Consider the following 13,237-nt stretch of genomic DNA (forward strand, 5'->3'; position numbering starts at 1 on the left):
GCTGGTTGGCACACATGCCCAGGTTGCAGGGCGTTTGAGAAGGTGGCCAACCAATGTTTCTCTCTCTCTCTCCCCGCCACTCCCAACTCTCTCTCTCTGAAAGCAATGGAAAAAAAAAGTCCTCTGGCGAGGATTTGAAAAACTACATTTCCCAGCTTTCCCCATGCTAGATTCAGGCACGTGATCCAGGTTCCACCAATTAGACACAGGCTGAAGGCTGATTTGGAAGTAGGCCGAGAGAGGAAGCGGGTTTGGGGGGTTTAACGCTGTGGCGGAGGCCTCGAAAGGCCGTGCCAGCTGCCATAGTCACGCAGAACGCTTTCATGGTGGCCGTGCGCGCAACTGCCATCTCATCAACCCAGTCAGAGGCCTGGTTCTGAGCACTGACCCTGCAGGTCCAGCCTTGAGACCTTCTCCCTGGTCTGCGCCGCCTCCTTCCTCTCCTAAGGTGCTCCTTCCCTACTTCCCTAAGGAGGTGGATCGAACCTGCAATCTGCAGCTGAACACGGCCTGACCCAGCCGGCACACACGCGTTTGTGATTGGACTTCACTTGCAAACAAGGGTTCGAAGAAAGCTCTCCGATAAAGGGATGGTGATCGTGACCTGGGCTTGGAACCCAGCAGCTCCCCGAGGTCAGGTGTCAGCGAGCTGTGCTGGGCTCTCAGTCGGGACTCACGGAGAAATGGATGGTTGCATCTAAAACACAGGGTCACATCAGCTCCCACGAGACAATCAAACAAGTGGCGGCCTAGATGGGGTTATTCCAGACTGCTGGACGTGCCACGGCCATGCCTGTCCTGCTGGAGGGCGGATCCTTCGGATGGGGCTTACCCCTTCCTGATCACCTGCATGGCAGGCGTAACTGACACAGTTCAGGACCGAGTTCTTGGGAAAGACGCCCAGGGAGCCCCAGAAGTGGACGGTGATCAGTGAAACACGTTTCACGTGTTTCCCCGAGTCTGGCTCTGTACCAGGTGCAGATCAACGTGGTTTTAGAGGGAACTCGATAGAACACATCACATCTCATGTGGATCTCTGACCATCAGAACAGGAGCAAGATCGATGTCTTCACAGTTTCTCGTGTGATTTCCCCAGACAAAGGAAATCCACGCACGTGGCAAAAAGCCTTTAGATCTGCTAAAGTGTGAATGCCACAGTCAAAGTGGAACTGGCGAGTGTCACACACCACCAGGCCACATTCTCTGAAAACGGAAGGCACTCTCTTGAATTCATCTTCTCCTTTTGCCACGGATCTAAATCTGGCTACGGGAACTGCTTAAGACCAGGAATGAAATATTGAAGAAGCATTGTACTTAAATATACTCAAAGGGAGGTTTAAAATATGGTAATATAGAAACTGTTAAATGGTGCAGAGAAATCTGGTGGCTTTAGGTGTTTGAATCTCAGTTCCATCTGCTCTGTGACACATGGGCAAGTCCCTTCTATAATCCTCTTTTTTCTTTTTAAAAACAATTTTATTTATTTATTTTTTAGAGAGGGGAAGGAAGGGAGAAAGAGAGGGAGACATAATGTGCGGTTGCCTCTTGAGCCTTCCTACTGGGGGTCTGGCCGGCAACCCAGGCATGTGCTCTAGACCGGAAATCAAATGGGCGGCCCTTTGGTTCTCAGGCTGGCACTCAGTCCACTGAGCCACACCAGCCAAGGTTGTTTCCTTATCAATTAAGTGCTAATGCTTATTCTCAGCTTATCAGACTGTTACAAGGAGAATATCAAGAGCCTTGGCAAAATATCTGGTCATGACTGGGGCTGAAGAAATGGGAACCACTAAGTGATGCATCCGGCCAGCCTGTACCTTCAACTCAGTCCGTAGTCCATCTGATGGTCATCACAGAGCATGAGCGTCTCGCAGTAGCCTTTAGAAAGTCTGTAAGTCACTACCAGCATTCAGTGAGTGGCTTTCCCATGGGAGAACTAAAACTTCAGCCTGCCCTCTTCAATGAGCACACAAGTTCATTATCAAGTTTTTTTATTACTCTCTGCCACGCTGTCCTGTCATCTGAAATTGAAATAAGAGGACCACCTGCCCTTTGGGCAGTGTGTTTAAGCATTTATTGGGAATGGTAACAGGTCAGGAGACTGGAAGATAATGGACACATAGCCTAGACGCAGAGAACATTAACTAGAAGACTCTTTATGGACAAATTATTCACAGCAAACAAACGTAAACCCAAAGATGCTGCTGGAAAACCACGGGTTTAGTCAAGGTTGAAAGACACAGGAATGGTGAAGTACTTCGCACAAAGGAAATCCTGTGGCCGATCCAGGGGAATCGTTGCCCATGGAACAAAGTCTCTTAAGGGGTTCGTTTTGCTTCGTTGAGAGAGGCTGCCGTTGTCATTGTCGTTCCGCTGGGGTTTCCTTCCTTCACGTTGAGAGCCTGGAGCAGAGAGATCTGCAACTTAAAAAAAAAAAAAAAAAAAAAAAAAAGTTAGCCCTGGCTGGCGTAGCTCAGTGGACTGAGCACGGGCTGGGAATCAAAGTGTCACAGGTTCAATTCCCAGTCAGGGCACATGCCTGGGTTGCAGGCCATGGCCCCCAGCAACCGCACATTGATGTTTCTCTCTCTCTTTCTCCTTCCCTTCCCTCTCTAAAAATAAATAAATAAAATCTTTTAAAAAAATGTTAGAAAGAGTTAAGCAAATGTAGTTAGCGACGCCGAAGTCCAACGCTTGAAGCGAATCCATTCCCAACAGACCACCAGCACCACGTGAACTAGTCAGAAAGATGAGCTCCCGGGTCACCCAGACCCACCAGGCTGAGACCTGGCGGCCAGGGGGAGGGCGAGGGTGGGGGTGGGCAGCAATCTGCGCTTGCACAGGCCCCCGGGTGATTGCGACTGAGTGTGTGAATGCTTGAAGCCCGCAGCTGTCCCTGAGAGAGAAATGAACTTCCTCCCTTTAGGCAGCCACTCGATTTGGGGGCCTTATTTTTTCTATGAGCTTCACTTGTACTCTGATATGACTCAGGTATGTTTTGACTAATGTTAGCAATTAAATATATTATCCCCAGGAGGTGTTACTAAAGTAGGAGTGGGGTAGGGGGACTATTAGGGAATGTGGGGTTTGAGTTCTCGCTTGGCAATACCTCATTACACAAATCAAAGCTCGTTTATGAATTACACAATTACACACCACAAACCCATGACTATAACGGGTAGTAGAATGGGCAACTTGGGAAGAGAAGGTGATTTGAGTTTCTGCCAATGCTAAGTGTGTTGTCCAAATTAACTAAGACTGAAGAAGGAAGGAAAGCTATCATTTAAAAATACGTCTTTGTTCTCACACAGTAGCCTTTGCCCACTGAAATGAGGAGACGCTTCTCACCTAGAGCAGAGCTTAAATTACACTTTTCAAGAGCACAATGCTGGAAATGCAGGTTCCCCAACATCCAGACTAGCCACTTGTTCCTAAGAAAGGAACCACTGATTTTTTCAAACTGGTGATTATCTGCTCTGTGGCTCAGTTGTCTTGGCCAGGTGCTAATGAGGCCAGGGCCTGGGGTTCGATTCCCACACACGCCAACTTTCTTCATTCTCCTCCACGAGCCCAGGATGCACTATTAAGCATTGCCCACCTGCCTGTAGATGCTGCCATGCATCTGGCATTATGAGCTGCAGGTCGCAAGAGGGGTCAGCTGATGACATGGGAAAGGATCTATAGAAGTCCTCCCCCTGGCAGAAAATACAGAATCAGAGCAGTTTGGCTCAAGGGAGGGGAGGGGAGGCTGCAAGGGAAAGAAGAATCATGTATCCCAGAAAGATCAAGGACCTAGAGGCAGGAGGGGGAGGAGAAGGAGGAGGAGGAGCCAGGGTGGGGCACATTGCTCTGTTCTTTCACAGAAACTGTCAGGGTAATTAGAGGATCGTTAGTGATTCTTGGTTGCATGTTGCTTTTCCTGTATTCAGAGCTTCCTTTGGAGAAGTTCACGTATTAATAGATAACCCCTTTCTATTCCCCATCCTGATGTGATGGGGCAGTGGTAGCAGTCCCCGAAAAGTGAGGGCGAACTTGCTCATTTCCTTCCTTTCCACAACGACCTCGGCAACACATCCCCTAGACCTCGTTCCTGTCCACCAAGTAAGAGGAGGAAAACCTAAGGCTACAAAGAACAATGAACTTCGTCAAATGACAAGAGGAACCCAAAGGCCAACTTCAACCTCTGCTGAAACTCAGCACAACCCACAAGCACATGCAGGATTCCAGAGCTCATCGACCTCATTGGCCTAAACGCTGGCCCCTGTCACGGGAACCATGGGGTGGAGTTCCATTCATTTTTGTAAGAAGGATGCAGTTCACAGAAAGCTAAATGAACCTTGAAAATGATTGGTCATAAATGCTGGTAAAGTTCTGGAGCTTGTTTGCCATGGCATCACAGGCTAGATTCAGTGCACATTTGCACAGATCTTTTCTGAATTAAGTCAGTATCGTCATCATCAAAACGCAGGAAGACCCTCGGCGTTTCTAACTACAGCTCCGGGAGAGTCGGCAACCGGACTCGATGTCTTCCGTCTAAAGTGGGAGAGGCGAGCGTATGTGGATAGTGCTCAATGTTAAGAAAAGCTCTTCAGCCTCTGAAAAGCCCTGTTGCTAATTCTGGCAATGCCTAGGTAAGTTATTAAACTTCTTTCAAACACTCAGAGATACGTAAATTCCTAATACAAACAATTCTTTTGGTAAGCCCTCTTTGTCAACAAGACAGCTGTAAGATGTTCTCAATTTTTAGGACAACGTACTTTCACTGGGGCAGGATTTCCAAAGCCAGGGGAGTGACGAGGTGTTTGGGTCTATGCCAATACAAAGCTAAGTGTTGAACTTGCTTTTCATATTAGCATGGGATATACTCAAAAGAACAGCACCAATGTTCACAATCACTAATTATTCAACTTGAAGAGGCATGAACCAGGGTGGGCTTCCTAAACTTGTAACAAGAAGAACAAGGTGTAATAAGATACAGTAGAAAAGCAAGGCCTGATTATATAAAGGTGACTTTTCAGGTCACGTTGACGACTGATAAACACTGTGCCCTTACAGCGTTCACTGTCTGACAGTCCACTCAGCCCATCCCCCGCTGCTGCTGCCGCTCAGAGACCTCGTGGGAGCCGTTCTCTTGTTCCCGCCTTCAAGCTTACAGAACTGTCTTCTGAACACGGCGGGGAAGTCTCCATCCTTGAGGAAGGAGTTGAATTGTCCTAACGACCCAAAGTGAGGCAGAGCCAGGTTCAGGATAGTGCTATAGAGTTCAAGGTGAGGCACTACCGATTAATACCATGATTGTGTGTGTTTTATGAATGAGCTGTGAAGGTAAGTTCGTGTCAGTGTTTGTAAAATTATTTTAGAGGGCTTTGGGATGGTGGCTGGCATTATTCTTCAGACAAAAGAGAAGGCACTGCTGTTGGCCATCCATCCACAGGATGTCCCGCAAAGCACTTGGTCAAAAAAAAAAAAGGTTTGGCCAGCCAGAAGCTAAGAAGTCAATCACAAATTCCTGGGGCCCTCGGAGCCCTGTGATCCACCAAAGAAAGGGAGGGAGCTGATCATACACCACCTGTGATCCCTATCGCACAAGTGTGGGCAAGAGACCCACTCAGGGCTTTATACGGAATTGTTATCTGTTTCTGTGTTGGCTGATTTAATCCAGATTTTTTTCCTTCTCAATCTTTCTTGTAGAGACATTGCCTAATGCAAGAAGTGAATTTTGAGTTTGAGTTTGCGTTTAGCCTGAATACGCCACAGCGGAGGCACAGACCTCCCTCCGGAGGAGAAGCTGAAGGCTGGCAGAGCCGGCCCAAGCCTCTGGAGGGGCTGCCAGTCAAGCAGTCAGCCCCGCGCAACAGGAAGGGGCCAGCTCCCCAGGCCCCGTGGGTGAGAGCGTGTTGTTTCTCATCAGAAGTTCGAGCAGCAAGGCGCTGCTACTGCGTCCTGTGACCTCCCCCTGTCACGTCGCTGTGGCCCCGGCCCCAGCAGATGTCTGTCCTGGTGGCATGCTGTCCAGGCAGGCAGCACAGGCTCCTGTCCCAGTGTCACCAGTGAAAAGCTGTGTGACTGCCCTGGTTTCCTCACCGAGACTCTATGGTGGAGAGAATAACAGAATCTTCCCGTGTCTTCCTTCTCAGACTGCTGTGGGCATTGGCAGACAGAAAGGAGGCAAGCTGCTTTTCCCAGTGCTTGGGGCCTAGTAACCACTCCCTAAAATTAGGTATTATTATTATTATTATTTCTAGTATTCCAATTATTTTTGCCTTTTATCATAAATGTCATGAACGCTTCTTAACAGGTCAAGAGAATCACTTAATTTTCAGCTGCTTCGTCTTCTTCCCATGCATTTTATCCTTTGTTGTAACGTGTTCACTCTCCTTGTGTCTAAACAACGCCAGTTCGGTAGATCGTTTTTCCCTGTCTTCCATACAATCACTTACAGGACAAGTCAGCTGCCCTCAGGTATGTGCACCAAGTTTTGCCATATTAGGATGAAATCCAAACTTGGGGCATTTTGCATAAAAGGTCACCAACAAGATCCCTGTCTTTTAAAAACATCCACCAAGAGGCCCTTCCCCAAGTGCCCATCAAAAGTAAACCATATCTGCAGGCCCACGAGGATTTACTCAAATATGGTCTCACTGTCAGAATGTTCTGGTCGGGCCTGGCAGAGTCCAGAAACATCCGTCAATGCTCAGTCGCCAATACACACAATCGCTCGCAAAACCCCTGAACTGGGGTTCTGGACCAACAGCGTTGATGTGCTAAGAGGAAAAATAATCTATTAGTGTTGAAAAGCAAAGATGGCGTGGCAATTGTCTGCTGATTTCCTTAGTGTGCACTGGTGTCAGGCTAAGTAGCGTGATGGCTGTGAAGGCTTGCATCGTAAAGAATTTTATTCTTCCCTGAGGGACTGTCTTCTCCTTTCAACTCTCCCCAAGCACCTCCCACCCCCACCCTCCCCCCCACCCCCTCTTCCCCAGCAGGTTCTTGATACCTTTGGGTCTTGAACTTACATCTCTCCAGTTGCTGCTATCCTCGGAATCCCAAGTAGACTGGAGAATAGCCAGGGGTGCCCCCTGGAGGTGACTGGTGGCTTCTGGTCCCCTTTCCTTCCACGAGGCTTAGCAAATTCCTTGCAGCCTCTTCCCACAGAATGTACTCCCGCAGCCGGTGCCTCGGGCTCCCTCCCTCGTCAACATATGCGGCCGACTCCGCTGTGCTCTTCTTCCCCATCAAGTGCCCTGTAAAAAACAAGAAACACAAACAGAACGCCACAAATGTAACCCAGAGGAATAAATGAACGAGAAATTTAAAAGGACTCCAATTATGTTTGTGCTGCTTCCTCTTAAATGCAGAATAAATAGCATTTTATTACGAAGAGTTAGTTCCGAAATGGCTGGTTTTGCTTTCTGTTCAAAACGCAGAATGGGCTGGGCAGAATTCAGACCCGCAACTCTGGGGCCCTGGGTTTGGTCCCCGGCCCTCTGCTAAGGAACAGGGTGACCTCTGCCCAGCCATTCCGCCTCCCCAGCCTTCAATTTCTCCAACACAAAGTGAACAGTTTGGACGAGGTGAATTCCAAAAGGAACCATCCGCAGCTGAAATTCTGTCGCCAATTCTGTGTGCACCGTGTCCCATTCCCAACTGAATGGTGGAATTTAAACGCCTTCCCCCAGCCAATTTGAAACTGCTACTGAAAAGAAAGGTCTCAATGCTTTTCTTTGTGTGATTAAAAAAGAGAGACAGAAAGAAAGGTGTTGCGTATCTCTTCTCTGGAATACAAAGGCACCAAAGGAATTTTTCATTTCAACTTTCTCGGAATTTAGCCGAGGGTGAGTCTAGGCAGAGCATCACCTAGAAATTACAGTTTGCAAAGCAAGTAATGAAAAACTAGTTGAAGACAAGTTCTGACCGGGCACATCAATGCAGCATTTTCTCTGGGAGGTCTAAAATGGTCAGTGACCGGCTGTCACAGTTCCCACGTACGTGAATAAAAGTTGCCGTGCAGAAGGCCAAACCACCGGAAACACAGACTTGTGTATGCGGTGGAGACAGCCACCGAGTCGAAGGAGCTGGGGAACTGAAGGTCACACGTTAGCCCGTTGCTTAAATATACTCACATTATCTTATACACTTTCTTCCATTGATTTTTCCCATCTTTCTATAATCAGCTATTATAGTATCTTCAGACTTCTGATATTAATAAAACTATAGTGATTGTTGATTTACAGTGCACACAGTAAGAGCTCTCTGTGGCTCCAGCGTTGACCGGCATGAGTATTTAAGGCAAATATCATGGGAACGACGTTTGACAGACGTCAGTCACACGAAATAGAAAGGGGCTCCTCCCCGGCAGCTCTCTGCACCAAGAGAAGCCCTCGCCGTGACCTCGTTGCTGGCAGGGGATTGCAAGGTACTGTTTCCGGGACGTTTAAATGCAGACCATCATCCCATTGGATCCACTCTGTAGTAAGTCTGATGGCGACGAGACTCGCCCAGGGTCATGTACAGATAAGCAAAGATACTAGGATTAAAATCAGCTCACTGTCCAGACTCGACTATATTATGATGCCTTGAAGTCTTTGAACTTCCTAAGAATCATTCTGGGGTCTGGAAATAAGGATAAGGTCCACAAAAGGCTTCCTACTGTTATTTTTTTTAAGTAGAGATCTCACAGAGACCAGTCCTGGCCAGTGCGGCTCAGTTGGTTGGAGGATCCTCCTGTAGACTGAGGTCACAGGTCCAACTGCCAGTCAGAGCACATACCCGGCTTGAGGGTTCGATCCCTGGTCATGGCACGTAAAAGAAGGCAACCAATCGATGTTTGTCTTTCACATCAATGTCTCTCCCTCATTCTCTCTCTCTCTTTCTCTCTCTCTCAAAGCAATGAGAAAAATGTCCTCAGGTGAGGATAAAAATATTTTAAAAAGAAGGATCACATATCCACATGCCATGACTCATTCATTACTCGACTCAGATAACTAATTCTGTGAGTCCTGGGGAGTCTTAAAATGACATTTCACTGCATAGCAGTGTGAGAGCTTGGTCAACTCGGTGCCCGGATATCCGCCAAATAAGCTGGCATGTAGCCATAACAGTGATTATGTTGCACAACTTCCCAGGAAGTAACAAGGCCCTTGGCTTTATTTATACGGAGGAAATTGAATCATGACAATGGGAGAGCAAGATCAGAACCTGATGCTCCCAGTAATCACCTCGGTGGCTCTTGCCTACCATCATTTCCTATCATCTTGTTAGCATGCTAGGAAGGAGAAAGGCATTATGGCAATGAAACAGAGGGGCGATGGAGATGCTTTTACAAAAGAGAATTTCATTGTCATCATGCCTGAATAATTCTGTGGACTTTGCTAAAAACCATTCTGTGATTGGTTTAACGTAGATCCTTGGGACTTTTTTTTTCATTGTTAACATTTGCATATTTGGTGGGTGGGTAGTGTTCGGGCTCCCACCCCCAGATTCATAGGTTAGTCATTAAGGAACGGGCACCATCTATAATGTCCCAGGGAAGCGTACATCCCTGGGTCCTGTTTCACTGCTGAGCCGGCAACTGTCAACCAAACAACCATCTCCATGGCAACATGGATGATATGCCCACTTCCACCTCTTTTCCCATCATCTTTTTTTTTGTATCTGTCCATATCATCATAATGGAGACCTCAGCATAGACAAAGACAGGCACTTGAAAAAATAAAACCATGCCCAGAGAGAGAGAAAAAAAGCTTTTGTCCTTTATAATCAGTTAAAAAATAGCACTAAAATGGAGCATAAGTGAATTCTCTTCAACTCAAAACTTGAAGACTACCCTCCTAACTCAGGAAACAACCCATTAAGACAAAGTGCTGAGTACTTCTGGGAGCTAGTTTTTCTAAGACCCTTGAACCATATTTCAGTTGCTGGAGTGGTGCTATGATGTCAAGCCATTCTGTGCTGAGCACAGGTATTCAGAATTCTAGGGCATGCCTCACATCAAAGTAAGAGCCACCACCAGGGCTGGTGTCGACCGATGCTTCCATCATCCGCCCCCACATACCCATACACACATTTCCAAGAACTTCAAGCCAGATAAGAGTTTGCTAAGTTTTCAATCTGATAACTGGCATTGCCATTGCCACACCACGCTTCTCTCAACGGAGAGAAGTAATTCACTTAACAAACCTGCAAATTTGTGCCAACAGCAATATGAAGCTTTAGTTTGAAAAATAATTAAAATGAAACGGCATGTCCTTCGTGATGGAGGGTGACAGGCATTTACTTAGGACGGTGGCAAGCTAAATTTCCAAGCGAACATCATCCAGGCTTGTGAACGCTCTCCCCAAGGCCAACTTTTCCTCAACCACAATGTCATTTTAGACCCCAGTGTGAGTTTCTCCTTCTCCTCCCGCTTTCCTCAGCTCCACAGAGCCAGCCAGGGGGGAAAAGGGAAAAAGAGTGGGTGTGAGAGCAATAAGAAAATGTAAGGTTCTCACAGCCCTTGTGCTTTTGGGTAAGGAATACCCAAGCACCACCAAGGGTGATGACAGGCCAGACACGCTCAGTATCTGGGGCCAGATGTGCTCTGGAACTATGGCAGTCAGGGCTGGCTTACCCCGGGAACAATCTGGCTCCAGTTCCCCAGCTAACTCTCTTCTCCTCCCTTTGACCTGCAACGGTTACCTAATAACAGAGCCTTTTTAAGAAAAGATTTCAGTTAGTTATTTATGTTTAGAGAGGGGAAGGGAGGGAGAAAGAAAGGGAGAGACACACCAATGTGTGGTTGCCTCTCCAGAGCCCCCCCCTCCCCCGGGGACCCGGCCCACAAACCCAGGCTTGTGCCCTGACCCGGAATGGAACCAGTGGCCCCTTGGTTCACAGGCTGGCACTCAATCCACTGAGCCACACCAGCCAGGGCAATAGAGCCATTTTAGTACAAAAAAATATGGATGAGCCAAAAGAGGCTGGAAATCTGGAAGTTTCATTTCACCTTCCCAGCCCACCAGCTGGTGGCCAGACTGGACAATGGCCACTAGCTCCAAGGTCCCTAAAGTTCTTTCAAGTATCAAGTCTAGGTTCGGCTTCTTTAACATCTTGTAAGTGTCCTCTCTTGAGGCTGTTGTTGTTTTCTTTTGACTTCACACCGCCCCCTCCTTGCTCTGTGCCCCCCGCCCGAGTTCCCATGTCCCTCGGAGATGGAGAATGCTCTCATCCCTGAGGCTGCCGGACTCTTCCAGCAACAGTGAAAACTACTGCCGCGATCAGGAGCTCCCCAGTCCTCTGATGGAAGCGTGCACAGCCCATACCCGCTGAGGGGGTGACAGTTCCAGCCTCCCGCTCTCCCATGAGTCCGTGGGGACATCACACAGAGAAGCTGTGTGGCTGGCAGGGTCACAGGTGCGGCTGACACACGCGGACTAGCAAGTATCTTTCCAACACACCTCCCCCACTCTTAAGTAGACGACTAAGGAAACAGACCCAAACACCACCACCACCACCAATACCACCCTTAAATCTCCTCAGGGATGAGCAGCACCCCAGGAAATGTCGGGGTTGCTGTAGTTGGCTTTATGGGGAGGTTTCTGAGTACACGAAGCGCTTTGCATTTGCCAGAGGTTATCTTTGGCGTGGGCGGAGAGCCCCGGGGTGAGGCTGGGAGAGCGCGAGGCTTCAGAACCACTACCTGCCTTCCAGTTACGCGCTGGGGGTCCTGGGGCCGGGAAGAGCGAGCCGTCAGCCTGTGCCTGGGGGGCAGGACTTGTGGGCAGAGGAAAAGGGAGAGGAGCCAGGGGAGCGGGTGAGGTCGAGTGTGGAGAGAGGTGGGGAGGAGGGGGGCTGTGGGAACAGAGAGGCCGGGATCAGCGTGGAGAGCAGGCGCGATCCCCGGAGTACCGCGCCTGCTGGATGGAAAGATGGAGGGTTGGGCAGCAGAAGGGCAGGAAAAAAAAAAAAAAAAAAAAAACCGCTGCAGAGACAGAAGAGGGACTGAGAACATTCAGAAGAGCCACAGCGGCGGGATGCGGGCACTGCTCCCTGAACACATTTGAAACCCAGAGCGGGCGTGCGCGCCACGGGTCCCCCACCTGTGGCTTGGCCAGACGCAAAGGCGCAGCCTGGGTTCACGCGGGACGGAGTCGAGGCCCTGGGTTGGACCAGGGCTCCGAGACGCGCTCGAAGACCCAGCTTCCCTAAATTGTTCAGGGAGAGAACAGCGCAGGACAAAAGGAGGGCTTGGGTACGTGCGGAGGGAAGGCAATCTCTCTCTCCTAGAGTTGGGAGTTTTTGGAGAGCTGCGCTCTGGGTCGGTTACCCTGGGGAAGAGGGAAGACCTGGGGACCAGGACCGTCCTGCTGCTGCTGAGAGACGGACGGCTTCCCAGGATGGGGAAGGGTGGGGTGGAGTTAGGGAGAAAGGGGTTGGTGTTTGGGTAGAAAGATCGGAGCAAACCCAGTCCCCAAAGCCGGGCCCCACAAACGCTGAGAGATGGAGAGGCGGCCCCCAGCTCTGGCTGGTCCCGCGGAGGACTAGTGCGCGCTGGACACTCACCCACCGCCCAGTGGTTGCCTCGCGGGTACATCTTGGCCAGCACAGTCTCTCCGGCAGCCGGCACCGGGGCGGCCGATCCCCGGGGTGCCTGGCACACGACCAGCACCAGCAGGACGAGCGGCAGCTCGCGCATGGTCCGGGCGGGAAGTCCTGGGAGCGCGCCGCGAGCTGAGTGGAGAGTGCGCTCTCCCCGCGGAGGAGCGACCGCAGGACCGGGACCCGCAGGAGCTCCGCCGCCGCCGGCCGCGCCACTGCTGCAGCCTCCGCCAGGCCCCGACTTTATACGCGAGCCGGGCGGGGGGGCCCCGGGGCTCCTCCACCGTGGACCCGAGCGCTCTGACGTATCCCTACAGCGAGCCGGAGCGCCTGGACAACCGTCCCCGAAACCCATCCATCTTCCCGCCGGGTAATGAAAAGGCTGAGTGGACATTGTCCCTCCGCCTCCCCCGCATTAGATTAATTCTTCCCATCCTCGACGCCTTCGCTCCAGCACAATTTAGAGAATTCCTCCCTCTCTAGCCTCACCTGGGCTCCTCCCCGTTAGCTGCCTCCCGATCCCTCACGGGGGAGGGAGGGCCGGGGCCCGATCGCAGCGGTGGGGGCTGCAGAGAGGTGAGCTCGAAAGATGAATTGCTTTGGGTTCAGCTTTGCTGGAGGAGGGTTGGAGCCGGGACTACAGAGACTTCGGACTCTCAGGTGT

At 50.0% G+C, this 13,237-nt stretch overlaps 1 protein-coding gene across 1 annotated transcript; it reads right to left on the reverse strand.

Annotated features, from left to right (window-relative positions):
- Window positions 1–1,971: 1,971 nt before the first annotated feature.
- Window positions 1,972–13,011, reverse strand: LOC114505957 (gastrin releasing peptide). The gene is given in 4 exon segments (XM_036010091.1): window positions 1,972–2,399; window positions 6,995–7,079; window positions 7,081–7,241; window positions 12,538–13,011. Coding segments are annotated over 4 exon segments (858 nt in total). The 5' UTR covers window positions 12,968–13,011; the 3' UTR covers window positions 1,972–2,217.
- Between the last annotated feature and the right edge of the window lie 226 nt (window positions 13,012–13,237).

This window comes from Phyllostomus discolor, chromosome 9 (genome assembly GCF_004126475.2).
Source record: "Phyllostomus discolor isolate MPI-MPIP mPhyDis1 chromosome 9, mPhyDis1.pri.v3, whole genome shotgun sequence".
Classification (NCBI taxonomy): Eukaryota; Metazoa; Chordata; class Mammalia; order Chiroptera; family Phyllostomidae; genus Phyllostomus; species Phyllostomus discolor.